This window comes from Sparus aurata, chromosome 5 (genome assembly GCF_900880675.1).
Source record: "Sparus aurata chromosome 5, fSpaAur1.1, whole genome shotgun sequence".
In the NCBI taxonomy this organism is placed as follows: domain Eukaryota; kingdom Metazoa; phylum Chordata; class Actinopteri; order Spariformes; family Sparidae; genus Sparus; species Sparus aurata.
Genome location: NC_044191.1, coordinates 11775922 through 11793291, shown reverse-complemented (window position 1 = coordinate 11793291; position 17370 = coordinate 11775922). Strand labels below are relative to the sequence as shown.

Sequence of the window (17370 nt, the reverse complement as noted above, 5' to 3'; positions counted from 1 at the left end):
TAGCTGTAATAGAACGGAAACTTCCTTGCAGAGTGTCACAAAGGAGGACATAAAGAAGTCTCACCTCTGGTGTGTGGAGAGATGCTTCTGCTGGGAATTTCTTGCCCTCTGTCGTCGTTTGTGAATCCTCTTTGCTTTTTTTCAAGATACCTAAATGACCAATACTTTGTTTCAATTCAAACATCATTTAAATCATCCTGAAAAACATTAAAGCTGGTCAAGCTCTCAGTGAAACTTCACCAACAATGACACAGGAACAGAACATATATCCTGATTCAAAAATGAAAAGCTATGTAGTGGGAGCTTCTTTCATGTGTATGCATTATTTAGCACGGATATTTCCATATCACTGATAATATACTGTATCATATTATGTGATAAAAGCCCGACTGAGCGTCAAGTGCGGTGACTTGAAAGCAACTATAACTTAGAGCCAGATATGGGTCACACCGCTCTCATCTTCCCCCAGCAGCCACAGTGGCCGGAGTATAACAGTCCATGCCTCAGAGGGAGCAGAAACAGGCTGTAAATGCTAATAGCGATGGCTTCACGAGTCTAACTTTGGGGCTTACATTTGATTTGAACCCAGATAGCATCAAACATATATGGGGCAATTCCACGAGGGGGGATTGCGTAGATGTGTTGAGGGAGATGGGGGAGCGGGGAGGGGGGGGGGGTGGCGTGAAGACAAGCGTACAGGATGCTGGGCTGGGTTGCAATTAAAAAGCGTGAACATCAAGGCCACATTTTCCTAATCAGAAGGCGAAGAGTGAGACCCCAGGCGAGGCAATTTAGCCGAACAAGACCACATGGAATGGAAGAAGGAGGAAGCAGCAAGCGCATCACTTTTTGACCTTTAAGCCCATCTGATGAATTTCTGGTAATTAAGCCGTTTGATTGCCTGGAATTAATGATTTGGATAACTGCCCTTTAAAGGCTGTTTACCTCTCTGTAAATTGAGCCTTTTTGCAAGTCTTGTTTTTGTAAATGTAACCTTTATGGAAATTACTCCATGCACCAAAAGCTTTCATTTAACATCTTTGCAGCTGCAGTTCAAAGGGGAGAGAGGAAAATGATACTAAAGGCTCATATAACACCCAAGATAATGCCCGACTAAAATAACATTTCTTCAGACACAACTTAGACTTAGCCGCCAGAACATGTAACAATGCGTGCACGGGTGTGTTTGTGGGGGTGTAACTGGACTGTTTTTGCCTGGAGGAGTGGCGCACAAGGAGGGCTGTAACCAGAGTTTTAAAAATACTGAGGCTGTGTGTCCCTCCACTGTAACCCCACAGCACCCAGAAAAAGACGGTATTTTTCTAATCATTTGGACAACTCACATTATCTTTTTGATCATTTTCAGTAAATTCTCCATACTTGACACTGTAAATGCTGCTTCTGAAGCTTCTCCACATTGTCTTGTGGAGGGGGACTCCAATACTAACTATATTTAGATATTTTCTGGCCTAAAAATGCTGAATTTTATTCAATCTAAAGAACCTTGAATATATCTTTACAGTATCTGCTATGTGTTCCATTCAAATTGTAAGATGTAAACTGTACCTCAGGTTAATAAAACTTCCCAACTTGCCAGAAAAAAAACACTAAGACCCGGTGATCTCAGGCATTGCTACATGTATGATATGTTTGATATGTAAAAATTTGGGGTGATGGTATAGTACCTTTTATAGAGGGAGTCTCTCCTGTGCAATCAACAAAGGTCATATTCGTGACCAGCTCCCTCACAGTCCTTTCAAACCCCAGCAGGGTGCAGGCCAGCTGGGTTAACGCCCTCAGCTGGTGGGAGGTCAAACTGAAGCTCCTGTTCTTCATGGGAAGCTCCAATGGCGCTGTTTAAGGGGAAAAAAAGGAATGTATATGAGGAAAGAGGAGAAACGAACAGCGTACTGTATATTCTTGTGAATGTTCAGTAAAGGAATAAACAATTTCATGAAAACAGGTTTCCAACCGATCCTCACAACCTACATGCACTCATCAGAAGACACCCCCCCCCCCCCCCCCAAGTTTTGCCTTGCACGGCACCTCTTATAAATATCGACCCATTCATGTTTTCCCAATACACAGCATAAACAAAGAGACAGTGAAAAAATATGCAAAACTTTGCTCCCCGAGAAGTCACACATGCACATCCTTCTCTCCCGACACAAAACTTTTCTCCCCCTAACCCGCCGATGACCCCCTCGGCAAATATGGATTTCCCATTTTGGAGGCTGCCAAAGCCATCACCCGGGGGATGTTCCGCATTAAGCTGGAGAATGGGCGGCTGGGAGATGCGTTGCCATACTCCCAGACACATGCACAAATACTTTTGTGTGTCCGCTTAAATGAGCTCCTCCGCTGCAGAGGCATTTGGGAGTGGATGAGCTCAGTATTAGCCTTGACTCTGAAAGCATGGAGATGATTGAGGGAAGAAAGAAGAGGGGGGACCTTTTGCAATAATTGTAACATTATTGCGTCTGGATCCTAATGTAATTTTGCTATATTGTTTAACAAAATCTGACAATATGACAACACACTGTCCCCAAGGAAGCCCGGTTTAATCATGCATGAGGCCTGACTCTCTCTCTGTGTGTAGGCATGTGTGCGTGTGTTTACATGAGTGTTTATGAGCGAGAGTCGATGAGCTGTTGCGTCTCTGTGTCTGTCGGCTGTGCACGTGTGTGTTTATGTGCATGTAATGCGGGCCATTTTGAATAACTTGATTTGTCGGAGACACTTTCACGCACATTTGCACATGTCAGTCTTGCAGGATAATTGCCACGCTGCACCCACACTCTGTGGTCACCATGGAATATATTCTGACCTCAAGTTTGTTTGTGTTTACAAGTCCAAGTGTATACATGAATTTATGTGCAAGTGTGCGCATGAGTGTATGAAATCACATGTGAATAGCTGCGTAATTATGTGGTGTGTGTTTGACTAGTGTGCGCATGCATTTGTGTGTATGTATAATTAAGCCGCATGGGTCCGCAGCTCGGCAGCTCCTCTGTAATGGGGTCCAGTGGGAGTCTGTGCGAGAGAGACTACCTCGCACTGCATGTGCACATGCGTGACCTGGCTGACACCCGCGTGCCAGCCTCGTACTCCAGCTCGCACTTTCACGCACGCACCAACAATCATGTCTATTTCTGAAGTCACCAGCAAATCAACAGAGCTTTCCGTGCCTCGACGCAGGGGCAAACTAAAGCTGTCATCAACTCAAGAGTAAACAATCTAAACCCGATGAGACATGGGCACATTAGAGAAAGAGGCGCTGGATTCTCTAAAAAGCTTTCACTGAAAAAAAACAACCCCAACCCCCAATCCCTCATCTGTTGGGCATTCATCTGAGCATAGCACCCATTAACCACCACCTCATCTAGAGCATCACCTTTTCCCGAGCATCATCGCCATCTCTCTAATTCCTGAACATTCATTCCCTCAACGTGTGACCCCATAACTGTTTCACTCACTCACTAAGTCACACTCTAAGTAGTCGCACATGACCTTGATGTTTAGCAATGCTCTGCCTCTCATCGAGCTCTGCCGCCCAGGCTATATAGGTATTTATAGTCGTCTCCCTAGCCAAATGGCCCTATAGCCATAGCAGGCTAGTACACAGCCATCTAAACCTCATTATACCTTTGTCACAACAGTGAGGCCAAATGGAGGCTCTCATAGCCGGTTGATGGAGAGGCTGTGCTTAAAAGCACCCAGGTGTGTCATATAGCATAGTGCATAGCATGTCTCATACAGAGTAGAATGTGGAAGGGCACTAGCAGGCGGAAGAGTTCAACCAAAGGTCAATGTACTGGGAATCAATAAGGGAGGACTTATGCTGAAAGCAGGCGCTGAAAGCAGTGCGAAAATGATATGTTTATATAAGAGCTCGTCCATATGACATTAGAGTGCGGAGGATGTTCTTTTAAACAAAAAGAAAATCAATGGTGAGCCACATTAGCGTGATAACCATAAACACAGTATGCATCTTACAAGAGGCCGTCAAAGCAAACAAGCGTATGTCAAGCAATATGTCATCCGACGAATGTGTGAAACAGAAAACTGTGTGTGTGGAGGAGGGTCTTCATGTTTCATATGGAGCAGGAACATTACAAAAATAAAAAAAAAAATGTCTGAAAATACCAAACTCTGTAAGTCTACGGTGGCCAGTCTCAGTTTGTAGCTTTTTAACAATGACAACAATGTAACACAAAAAGGAAGAAAAAAACAGAGCAGGTATTTTTGGCGAGCCATCAGTCTTCTCGCCTGTCTCTCCTGTGGGTTCCACCATCAGCGCCACAGCACACTCTCTCCACAGCACTCTCTCTCTCTCTTTTGCTCTCTCACACACACAAACACACACACACGTACACACAGACACACACACACACTGCTCGTGAGTGGCAGGGACCAGAGAAAGAGGAGAGAGAGGAGGAGATCTAGGGGAAGGGAAAGGGGTGGTGGTTCGGGATGAAAACATGGGGAAGAGGGGGAGGGAAAGAGAGGGAGGGGCGGGATAAGGGAATTCCCTTAGCAGTTGTTATTGATTCCGGTGTTTACGGGCGAATAGTTTAGTGCCGTTTACAAAACAGAACAGATGCAGCCAGTGAGCAAAAAGGTAAACAATTGCTGTGTGGCGGGCTGCCAAATCCCCAGTCTGATGTATTAAACTCACGGTGAAGAGCATTTCCCCTTTGGCTGCACTTATTGCCACTTCATTTCCTCTTCGCTCACATACACACTCGCTCCTTCTTGCCATCTCTCTACTCCTCTGTGTCTCTCTTTCTCTCTCATTCTCTCGTTTATCTGAGGGAGGAGAAAAAGAAGAAAAAAAAACTGAGAAGGGCATAGGGCGCTTTTTGCCGTCTGGCTATTTTCTGTCCTTCTCTGACCCAGGAGGCCCAGTTCTTCCAAACAGAGCCATTAGTAGGGGGAATTGCATGTGTCTGACATGGCCGAAAACCAATTATTAGACACTTTCTACCAAATGATGCCCAAGTCTTTGGGGAATGGGCAATCATGCAATAATTTAGCCACTGATTTAATTTCTCTCCAGCACAGCATCTCTCCCTCTCTCATCCTCTGTCCCTCATTTTCCTCTCGTTCTCTCATTCTGCCTCTCTGTAGTGTAAATCAGAACGTCAGAGGGGTGGTCTGCCTCTCCTCAACCACACTACCCGCGCCTGGTCTCCAGTCTCTTATCATGTAATCACAATATGTGAAGATGAGCTTTTATGTGGTTGTGCAAATGCGTGTGTTGTACGACACCCTCTGCAGGTGATGCAAGCGTTTGGTTTCATTTGATCCGGAGAGGCAGGGCACTTTTAGCACGTGTTAAACACCCTGCGATACATATTGCACGAAATACACAAAGCATAATTATAAAACATTTTTCATAACGAAAGCTCAAAGTTCAAAGTCATTTGCAGCTACTTTTGGCAACGATGCATTTTAGACGAGTTGTAGCTCAGCCCCTCTATGTATAGGCCTGAATAGAGAAAGAACGGGTCAGCTTTATGATGTCTGGACACGAATCTTCTAACTCAATTTCTCAGTTGATAAAAGACTGGTGCTGTAACCAATGTGACCTGATTGCTAAAATGGATATCCGAGTCTAGAATAACACCCACATGTCTAGCCTGGATCCATGGTTCCAGGAACAGAGAAACAAGGCAGACGTACTAACTTTCAACTATTCTGTGTACTGCAAACAATTGCCTCTGTTTTGTCTTTATTGAGCTGAATTTTAACATTGCACTTCTGTAACATTGTCATGCTCCCAATTAAATCAAAGTCAAAGCAGCAGAACATGTGCTTATTCTTCTTCCTTGGCAGGAACTGGCGCCTAAATTACCCATAATGCATGTGTTGTGGGTGTTTGCTAATATCGGCTAGGCTGCAAGCCTAATGTAAAAGTGAGGATTAAACAGGTTGAGAAACGCATTTGTTTCTAACTTCCCACTCCTTTTATCACACATACACTAGTTTCCTAAAAAACTACTAACCTAGCTGTCTGCGAACAAACATTAGGGTAAGGCAAGATAAAAATCTGTAGTCCATAAAACGTTTCCAGAGATTCACGGAGAACAGCGTTTCAACGTTCCCCGAACTTTAAGAAGATAGGGACTGAAACATAAAATAACAACAACATAAAATGGTTCAATGGAGCTCAGCCAGCATAGTAGATCCCCGAAGATCCCCAAATTGATTTGACATTATTTGAACTTTATTAAGCCAAAACGTTCACTGTAGCTGCTGAGTTAATAGTGTTAGTGTGTCTGAACTGGGTGCATGAGCTGGACTGTGAGTGGAGGGTGTAAATATTTTCTTTTCAAATAATTTTGGGATCCTGGTGCTTCTAAACAGAAGCACATAGATACTGAATCAAATGGGACCAGGTATTGATCCTTGCGGAACTTGACATAGCACAGTGGCCTGGACAGAAAAGATTTGGCAAAATATTCCTTGTCTCACAAATATATAAATTGACCTTAAGAAAGTTAACAAAATTGACAGTGCAAATTGAACAATTCACACACACACACACACTCTCTCTCTCTATCTCTCTCACACACACACACACACACACACACACACACACACACAAAATCCTTTAAAATGATAAACAGTAAAACGGGGAGGCAGGAGCAGCAGCAGGAAAATCTAAGCGACAAGTCAAAACTGGGCATGACTCAACGCAACTCTCTGCCCAGGGACTGAAATCACAATGGGCCGCTGCTTCCCAACTGTGCATGTGTGCGGGTGTGTATTTGTGCCCAATTTCATTCTTAAAATCCGGTTTTGCTCCTGGGGTCTAAAAGTGTGTTTGATGCGCACATGTGTGGGTTTCTATTTGTGCCCGTGTTTTCAGTGTATCCATGTGTGTTCATAGGGTGTCAAGCAGGGTCATGCGAGGGCCTCGGGGTACATCTGCGCATGTACGTGTGTATATGTGGGGAGGCTGTGAGCCACTGTGGACCACCCGCTAGGCCCGGTGACAGCTGGGGTCCTCTCCGTCAGTTGCGGCCCACTGCTCGCTCAGACAGCGTTATTATGGGATGCCTCCTGCTGTGATTCCCTCTGACACATGCGCGCACACATACACGCATACATACACGCACACAAACCACACAATTCTTGGTCTCTCGTGGCCTTTTCCCTGGGTGCTGTCCAACCAGGCCCCAGCAGGGGTCAACTGCCCTTCACAGAAGGGGAAAGAAGCAATATTTGATATCTCAATTAAGTTGCCTTACAGTACGTAGAAGGCAATGCAGTGGTGATTGTAGTGTGTTTGGTGGTGACAAAGAAGCAGGGCAACTCTCCTATGCTTCATGTTTGTTTTTCTGTCTCCCTATGTGTCTGTCTTTGTGGTAAATATTGATGACAGTGATACAGGGGTTAAGATTTCTCTGGCTCCCTTCGCATACTTGAACCGAGCACCGTGGTTGAAGAACACAGAGGAATGTATTGTCTTGATGGGAGCATTTCATTAAAACCCACTTGTTTAGTGCCCTTGTTCACATTATTGTTTTCAAGCCCTCGGCGAATCACACTGACTCTTCATCACGGAGTGCTGGCGGCTCTCAATAAGCCAGCCATTTTTTGTCTGTGCTTTCTCAATAGAAGGTGCCAGGAAAATGTTCATATCCTTGAGCTTTTCAAGAGTGACACACAAAAGCCATTGTGACCACTCGGAGGAAATGGGGGAAGAAAATAAATGGCAAGCATAATACACATTCTCAAGGGCCATGAAACATATTCTTCTCTGTGATTTCACCGGAGCCGTGATTTAGAGAAAATGAACACTGACACATCGACACAACCGGAGAGTAAGGACCCAGCTCTTCTTATTAAGATTAGTAAACAACCAACTGCTCGCTCTTCCCTTAAGCGAGGCCTTCTCGTCGAGGACAGGACGGGAGGAGAGCATCATCCAAAAACTCCGAGCATCACACAAACACACGTGCCCGCGTGTACACAGACACACTCAAAAACCCCCATACCTAGCCCATAATTACACGGCAGCATGCGGGTGCACATCCCTGGCTGACAGTGTGTATAAACTCAGGCGGAGATACGATCTACTGAAGAGCTGCTCTTAATAAATATTAACAAACGCCATTCCCAAGTAGCCTCAATCCCCATAAGCACCTCCAATGCCGGTCGGAGCCACAGCCTAGCTATCTCGTGTCGCTACAGAACCCCTCTCCCCGCTGAATAGGCTGCTGTGCTTTCTCTGAGAAAGAGTTCAAAGAGCCTGAAAGGGCGACGGGGGGGCGGGGAGCGGCGAGGGTGAATGTGCTTGCTATACATGTTCTCACTCAATTCTTTTTTATCTATAGGGAGCTGCCAGCATCGTCATATGGGGAAATTAGTGAAAGCGGAATTCAAATCAGCGCTATCAGAATGGGGTTGCAGAGTGTTTGAACAGAATTTCACAACCTCGGCTTCACCCCTGTGGTCGATTGTTAGGGAATAAATTGTATGTGTGTATGCCGAGATGTTGGAAAGGAAGCTTTTGATGTCCTACAAAAACACGGATCTCCTATGCATACATATAAAAATTACTGATGCAATATGGAAATTTAATGATGCATTTTTAAAGGGGAGGTATTAAATGACTTGTGATCAGCCCGCAATTAGCGTGCAAACTAACACACTAGCGCCGACTGAGAAACAGTCGGGCAGACGTGCTCACGTGACAAAGGCTCAGAGGTGACTGAAAATACACAGTGCAAGGTGAAAACAATCATCTCAGTGCTGGTGTTTCTGCACATCTGACTCTTGCAGCTCACAGCGTGAAATCTCTCCAACTTTATGCAAAAGTTAGGCAAATTCTGGTCACAAAAACTTGATTATCAAGAGCAAATAGTTAACTGCGTTGTCAAGAGAGTGTGTACATCCTTACTGAGAAGTTTGCCCATATGCAGCTTTGATTGTGATCAAGTCATGAAGTTACAAAATATGGATTATTATTCAAAGTATTCAAATGTTACCCGCATCCCACCATACCTCTATAGGTTGCAGAAGTCACACCCCGTGCCGTGGACTACCATGGGACCTTATTTCAGAGAAAATATGTATGGTAGTGAGTGGAGAAAGACAAATCATGTTTTGATCCATTCGAATTGTTCCCTGAATCACACATGTGATGCCAATTTAAAAAAAAATAAAAAATCGACTTAAGAAAGGTGCAGTTTGTCATCAAACTAAGGAAAGGTAAGGCTGTGAAAATAGGTATTTAAAAAGACTACACACCCAACAGTCGTGTTAGTGATGTGTCTCGTTGAATGTCATGAAAACATTTAAACATTTAAACGCTTAAACATTGTGGAACTGGTTCTGTGTATCTGAAGCCGTTCACATTACTGCAGTTGTCAATATGGCCAGTTTCTATTTTCATTTTCAGCTTTTTTAATACTTTTCCTTTGCTGAAGTGGTGGACGTGTTGGTGCTGGTGAAACGATGTAGCTCAATGAGCAGTTTAATGCAAAACCAGATGATATTTTGCTATCTTACAAATCAACTACTATCAACAAACAGACTTTGTGCACTTGAAAGGGTATCTTTTTTTCTCATTCCCAAACGTCTGATTCATGGCAAAATTCAAATGGTACCAAAAATTAATTTGTCTCTCCCCATTGTCTACTGTACAATTTTCTCTGCAATAAGGTCCCATGGGGCAGATCGGAAGGGGCGGGACTTCACCTCCCAATAGAGAGCTGAAGTCACACCACTTAAGGTAGGGACAAAGGGATAAATAATTTTATGATTTCGCTTAAAAGATAATTATGCAAGACAAGAAGAGATCTAGTTTTGTGTTTAACTGCTCAGTGAGCTACACTGTCTTGCTCAACATATGCCATCAACACCAACATCGGCTGTCACCTCAGCACACAAAAAGTAAGAGAAAAAAAAACGAAAACAAAAAGAGGCTCTTAGGGTAACGTTAACCATAACCCTAAGCCTCTCTTCAGTGAGCTAAAGTCACTGAAAAAGGTAACACACAGTATTTGTGTTATTTTAGCAAAATTCAGCACAAAGAGACACACACACACACACAGACACACACACACACACACACAGTGACATGTACATGCAGACTCGGCCCACCCACTCCCCTGCAGACTCAGTGAGGTGTGTTAGTAAGGTTTAAAGCCTGTATTGTTCCTGACCAGCCAACCTGTCTCGCTCACTCCCCCGTCTCACTGCTCACCCCATTACACTTCGAAGACTACAGGAAAATGGCAAAAGACAAGAAAAGAAAAAGGGAGAGGAAGTGGACGCTGGAGAGATGGAGTAAAGAAAAAGAGGGGGGAATGGGGGGTGAAGAGCAAGAAAAAAAGAGGGCTGAGACCCTTCACATCTGTCTAGGTACAATGTCAGAGCCTGCCTTTGAGTCGGTGGGGTTAAAAGAGGAGGCAGATCTCGCCGTGAACGCTGTTAAATGGTTCAGTGGTTTGACAGTGGCTGATGCTACAGACAGCGCTGCTCCCCCGGGAGCCCGCACAGTCTCCCAGGCATGGCTCTTATCAAAATATACCTACTGCCTGCCTCTACAGCAGAAATAAACAATAACACAGCGGGGAAGGAGGACGAGATCTAAGGAGTCATTGGATGCTTATGAAAATAGAATCACTTTTTTTTTTTCCCACTGTCATAATTGTCTTGACAATTATGGGCGTAGCATACAGTATAGACAGTAAAGTGTGAAAGCAGATTATGCATTAATGCTCAAGCTTTGGCTCTTAAGGAGCCACGGGCGTTTGGGTGGTGCATATGTGGGTTCTTGAGCTTTTTTTTTTTGGTCGGGGGGGGGGACTTAAAACATGAACAACACAAAAATGTAATCCCAGTTGTAGCCCTCAAAGCTGTGTTGCAGCTGATAGTCAAACACACACACACAAATCCAAACACACACACACACACACATAAAACCAGCACAGGCAAAACTGCTCCATTTTACCATCATTACACAGCACGGGTCCCCCGCTCCCTTTGGAGCCGTGTTCTGCCTCCGGTGCTACATTTGACGGTTTGTTGAGCGGCACGTAGGTGTGTAGCCTCCGCCGCGTTACGTGATCAAACAGCCCAACTGACGCATGGCCAATTATCCTGGCTGCCTCCTCTCATCTCACATTTAAGGAGAGGGAAAGTAAAAACCAGAGAGGGAGATGGAAAGAGAGAGATGGAGGGAGGGAAAAAAAAGACACAAGGCTGGCGGTGTGTTTATCGAAGAATGGCAGATGTAAAAGCACTCTTCTCCCCTTTCCTCAGGGAAGCTGACATGTGCACCATTTTTGAAAAAGTAAACAATGGCTCACACTTTTTTTTATATTGTGAATCTTTACCCTCAGCAAGCTGTAAATAGGCCAATATGAAGCAAACAAAGAGAATATGGGGGGAATTAAGTATCAAAAGTGACACGGTGTGTGAAGGTCTGTGCGCTTCTCTTGTCTCAGTGTATAAAATCACTGCCCGTCCCATAACAGTGACACATTCTGCATTTGTGCCAAACACTCAAGTGCTTTTAGATATTTTCTTCCTTACAAATACCTCATTGTGTAACAAAGTTGAGAGAATTGCTGAACCTTGCTCTTACTCCTTCGCCAACTCTTTCTTAACTCGTTGTTCGCAACGTAACTGTATCACTGCTCAAAAGTGAGAAGGAGAATAGATTACATTTCCCTTCTCAGTTGTAAGGTCACAAGTTTTGTGAAAGTGCTGCTGCTGCTGCTCGACCTTGGGTATGTTTTAATCAACTTTATTTTGTTTTTTTATGCTCTCTCAACTGAATTCCTGTAAAGAATACAGCAGAGCTGTGTCAAACCATTGTCCAACGGGGCAGCGCATTGCCTCAGGTTCAAGGTGAAGAGCTGATTTGACTGTGGCTTAAGCATGCTGTCAACAGACCTTGGATATGGCACGGACATTTCTTGGCATCGGAGTTCATCCCAGTGATAGATAAACTATGTGGTAAATAGTATTTAGAAGTAGTTTTAAATGAAGCCTTGGCTCAGCTTTGGAAATGCTCCTCTTCTCTTTTTATGTTGGTAAAGAGAAAAGTGAGGCGGACAGGAAAGAGGGCAGTAAACAGAAAGCAATTACATTGGGAACAGGAGTTACTGACAATCTCTTACAGAGGCCTTGGCTCTGATTCGGATCACAACACACTACAGTTGGAAAGAAAGAGAAAAGTAAAAGTGGAGAGGAAGGAGAGAGAAAATTGTTAGCCTTTATTGTTAAACAATACAAAGCAGGAGGAAAGAAGGCAGAATCCGAGGGAAACAAACAGCTATAAGGCACATCTTAATAAATTCTGAGAACTGCTAACCACAGATGAGGAGAGAGAAAGGAAAACAGAATGAACAGGAAGAGTAAAATAACTTGTAGACTTCATCTTTTTTCAAAACAGACACTTACCTACGGTTGCACGGGACCTGGCTGAATATTTCTTAATCTTGCTGCTGAGCGTGGTGTTGTCCCTCAGGGCTGTCTCACATTCTCTCTCCATCTGCGAGGCGAGTTCGTAGGTGATGGTGCTGAGGTAGGCCGTATTTAGAAAACCCAGGATGGTGTGAGGTTCCGCTAGTCTTGAAAGGACATGGAGCTCATCCGTGAGGGCTTGGGTGAGAGCCGGGACCGCGGAATGGAAGCCTGTAGCCAGTCTGTCAAAGCCAGTCTCTCCTCCTGGGTTTGAGCTCAGGGCAGAGAGAAGAAGATCCAGCACAGACTGACCTCTCAGACGCTGGAGAATAAATATAGAATAAAATATATTACTGGAAAACCATTGGTATACTACTGCATCACACTGGTACAGCAAGTTCACAATGTGGATATGGACTAAAACACAGCAGAATGCAGAAAACTATTCTACTATTTGAACACACCTGGTAATGCGTGAGCACCTCAGACTCAGGGTAGAGAAAGAACAGCTGCTGCAGACAGTGAACCTGATCAGGGATGGACAGAGTGGAAATAGATGCTGCTTCGGGATGCTCTGGGCTGCGGGGAGACAGCCGGTCCAGCAGGTGGCGCCGCAGCTGGAGACGCACATCATCCCAGACCTCCTGGATCTTAAGGAAGGGCAAAAATAAACCGATAATCAACAACACCAACGCATCGAGAGGGTGCTGGATAATAATCTTCTGCAGTTAAAAGTGCCATTGTTCAAGTATACCTCTATGAATTACACACAAGAGTAAAGGATAGGTTCACATTTCCAAGTCTGTTTCAGTCTAATTTTGTCCATATTGGCCACAGAGAGATCGCTGTTTGTGCAATTACAGTGTAAGCGAGGTTGGACAAAGTCGAGAGGGTGCTGGATAATAATCTTTAGCAGTTAAAAGTGCCATTGTTCAGGTATACCTTTATCTTAGCTTACACTCAACTGCTGAATTACACACAAGAGTAAAGGATAGGTTCACATTTCTAAGTCTGTTTTAGTCTAATTTTGTCCATATTGGCCACAGAGAGATCGCTGTTTGTGCAATTACAGTGTAAGTGAGGTTGGACAAAGTCCACGATCAACAGTCTGTGCAAACAAGACGAAAGACTATAACTTTCGAAGCTACCGACTTGATTTCACTACCTCAGATTACTTAAGCCTCATAAAGCTTTAGCTGAACTTTTATATGCAAGGACTCTGTATTATAACCCCCATAACCTACACTGAAATTACTTTAGAAAGGGAGCTATTTGCGGCCAGTTTGCAGAAGAGAAACACTTAGAATGACCAGCAATGCTTTCAGTGTACATATGAGCACATGAGTACTTGAAAAAAGTAGCCCACCATTGTATGCATTCAAAATCATACAGTGCATTACCTCTAATGAAGCGTCATCTCTGACTGTATGTACCAAGTGGACGGAGGAGGGAGTCGCTTGAGGATGAAGAGCGGAGGAAGAGGATGGGGTACACGGAAAGCAGACACCACACTGGGCAGAAAGATTCAGCAGCAGTTGAAGTGTCACCTCCTCTTTCCCCTCGTCTTCAGACCTCAGGTACTGTTGCTGAGTGGAACACAGGGGGAACGGCGATGTTAGCATCACTGGATTTCATGAGCCACATCACAACAATGTAGAACTGATCTTGCAATTCTGAATATGAATCATCCATTTGTTATGTTCAGGGCTGTCTTCCTGCATCTGGAGGTCTTGTTATTAAACAGGGCAGCAGATCAATAGATAGCGAAATGTTAATAATAGAGTGTCCGTGCAATTAAGTGGAAAATTGAAGATCAGATTGATAAAGTCATTAAGATTGACATAGCTCCCATCAGCTATCATTCTTTTAGATTTCTCATTAAAAAACAGTTTTATTTTCTGAAGTATTTGAAATAAACAGGACTAATATCATCATCCTTATCATCATCAGTCAGTGTCATCGTCACTCCAGTGTATTACCAAAGCTCTGAAGAACTCCATGAGCTCTTGATGTCCTGTGGTGACCGGTTTGAAACTGTTGTGCGCTCTGAGGTTGAACCACTGCAGGCACTCCGAGGGGCTCGGGGGACGCTCCCCTGCCCGGGAGTCACTCATTTTGACCTGGAGCTCCTTCAGCTGCTGTTCAATGCTGAGAAAAAGGGAGATGCATTGTGTAAGTCTGACCGCTAAGGACTATGAAACAGCATACACGACAGCAACAAGCTTGTCACATTACCAGAATTTAAGAATGATACTTGATACTCAAAAAAAACCAAAAAAGTTTCTAGGCACACAGAACAGAATAAATGAGAAGAAGTAGAAGAAGTCACTGAACACATACAAACACATCTGTTAAAATGTTAATGTCTGTGCAGCCTTGGGTTATAAATCTGATTGCAAATCCGTTTTTAGCATATCTTCGGCACATATATTGTATTGTTCTAAATGGTGGCATCACAAAAGTATTTACAAGCAAATCAAATATTACCTTAGGAAATTGACTCTTAAGTATTTCACAGTTTTGCTGAGTTCGTTTAATTCTGACAACAACAGGAAGGAGTAAACTACACGGAAAGAAGACATTTAAACCATATTTAGTTTCGTCATCACAGTATTTCTTGTAAAAAAAAATTGACCTTGTTTATCGTATGACTAGAGCCAAACTGATACTTTTGGGGCCGCTGCTGATACTGATATTACAATGTTAAATAAAATCAAATACATACTTACATATACAGAATATATACATAAACATCGTTTTTTTGCAACATACATAATACGTACATAATAGAGAAAGGATATTTTACAGTTTAACAATAAAGGTTATTGTCCAAAATGACCTCAACAGTAGACTTGGACTTACTGGTAGGTTTTCATATCGGCACATCGGAACATATACACGATATTGATGTATATCTATAACAGACCAATTATATTGGCAGACTGTAACATCGGTCAGGCTCCATTTATGAAAGGTTTGGATAAGGGCTGGTCCATGTGATAGACTGCAATGGTCGAAAATGAAAGCAGCGTATTACGGCCCTTGTTGATGTTTGATGTTGGGTGGCCTCCTCTAGTGACTGTAGTAATTATTACAGCTGCAAAACGGGGATAGAGAAGAAGTACTATAAAGAGTTACTTAGTTCACTTAAGAGTGGTCTTTATTTTATTTTAACCCAAACCACAATGTTTTCCTAAACCTAACCAAGGTGTTTTCTTGCCTAGCTAACCAAACTGCGACTGTACGATGACGGTCCAGGACGTGTTTGCAATGTGATACTATGGTCATGTTGTTTTGGGACCGGTGATATATGTAGTTTTGGAAACACTGACAATTGAGCTATTCAATTGTTGAGGTACGAGGATGTGTTGAATATCTCGATATGCCATGTTTACCAGCGCACAGCTGCTCCTCTACCCAGCAGTGATTGGACAAATCATTTGACTGTCAATATCTGCTGGGACAGTGTCTTCATTTTAAGAGGAAGACTTTTGAGAGATTAAGTACAGCCCCGGTCATACAAACATGCCCAAATGAAGACACCGCTGCAGCATGAGGAACACACAGGGACAATACAGCCACACAAACACATACACACCAAGTTGCAGATACACATGTGCCTGCACACCACATCACACTTGGCTCTCCCTCACTCTCATTCAGTGTCCGTACCGTGAGAAGACAGATACAGAAGCATCAACAGTAATGAACAAAGACATCGATATATCAGTGTGTGAGTGTGTGCTAAGCATCTGGTGTGAAGTGGCGTTACAGGCATCAGCAGACATCTGAGACACACGCTTCTTGCCGTCTCATGTCTTACTCTTCCCCCCGACATGTGCGCGCACACACACACACACACAAACACAGCTCCTCTGATTTTTACCCGACTGCACCAGCGATCAGTTTTCCCTTTAATATGACAGATTAGAAATGACATCTTTGGGCTCGACATGTTTAGTCATTTCCATGCAAATCAATGCATATATATTTGTCCATGTAAGGCAGTGTGTGTGTGTGTGTGTGTGTGTGTGTGTGTGTGTGTGTGTGTGTGTGTGTCTGTGTGCGTGCATAGGCCTGGGTACCTGCATAATTAAACATGTTATGGTGTTGCGAATCCTGCTACTGTGTTCCTGTGTTTTTCTTTGTCTGAATGTGTGTGTGGTAGCGCATACATCAAAAGATCATCAGACATTCGATTAATCACTGTTCAATCAACAAAGGTCTGTAAGAAAAGAAAATGTATGAACGACGGATCTGATAATTATCATGGTCTAAAGTTTATTTTGGCATTTTAAATATCGAACCATGATATTATGGCCACAACACCTTTGACTGTTTTTACAGTTCTTCCAATAAAGGGCAATTTGATACATGACTTAGGTTGTCAGGACATCAAACATTCTATAATCTACGCGGTTAAACAAATGTTCAATTAAATAATCAATAGATAATGGGAATTAGTTGCAGACTAGGTGTGCGTGTGCAACTGTCTGTGTCTCTGTGTTAGCATACATGACACAGAGCCAAGGTGCCATTTCCCCATCAGACAGCTCATCCCCTACCGCAGGTCTATAAACTGCCTCCTGCCTGCTCCTGGGCCATGAACGCATCCAGATGTCTTACAATGGCAACACATTAAATAACCGTTCAATCTGACACACTTTGGTTTCAGAGGGGAAAAACGCGAGGGGATAAAATGTTATAGTCTGTTACAAACCGCTATCCTCTAGGTTGAACACTATCATTCTCTCTCTCTTTAACTATCTCTTCCTCTCTTCTGCTGCCTTCTTTAGGCAGGCCAGATGACGCATCTCACTTTATTCTCTTGACACCAACTTGCTGACTGACACAAACCTTGATTACGAAGCGGGTGCGTTTTTGTGTGTTCGGACTGATTTGATGCCAGGCGGTATTTGTTACACAAAACTATCAAAATCC

At 43.6% G+C, this 17370-nt stretch overlaps 1 protein-coding gene across 3 annotated transcripts in view; it reads right to left on the bottom strand.

Moving 5' to 3' along the window:
* Positions 1-17370, bottom strand: part of kiaa0825 (KIAA0825 ortholog) — a 132535-nt gene that overhangs the window by 103940 nt on the left and 11225 nt on the right. For all 3 annotated transcript variants that reach the window (XM_030418396.1, XM_030418398.1, XM_030418397.1), the window contains 6 exons: positions 14409-14577; positions 13830-14015; positions 12894-13079; positions 12427-12751; positions 1686-1853; positions 65-150 (listed from right to left, as the gene is read on the bottom strand). In XM_030418396.1, the coding sequence (XP_030274256.1) occupies positions 65-150; positions 1686-1853; positions 12427-12751; positions 12894-13079; positions 13830-14015; positions 14409-14577 (1120 nt within the window). The remainder of the gene's footprint in view (positions 1-64; positions 151-1685; positions 1854-12426; positions 12752-12893; positions 13080-13829; positions 14016-14408; positions 14578-17370) is intronic.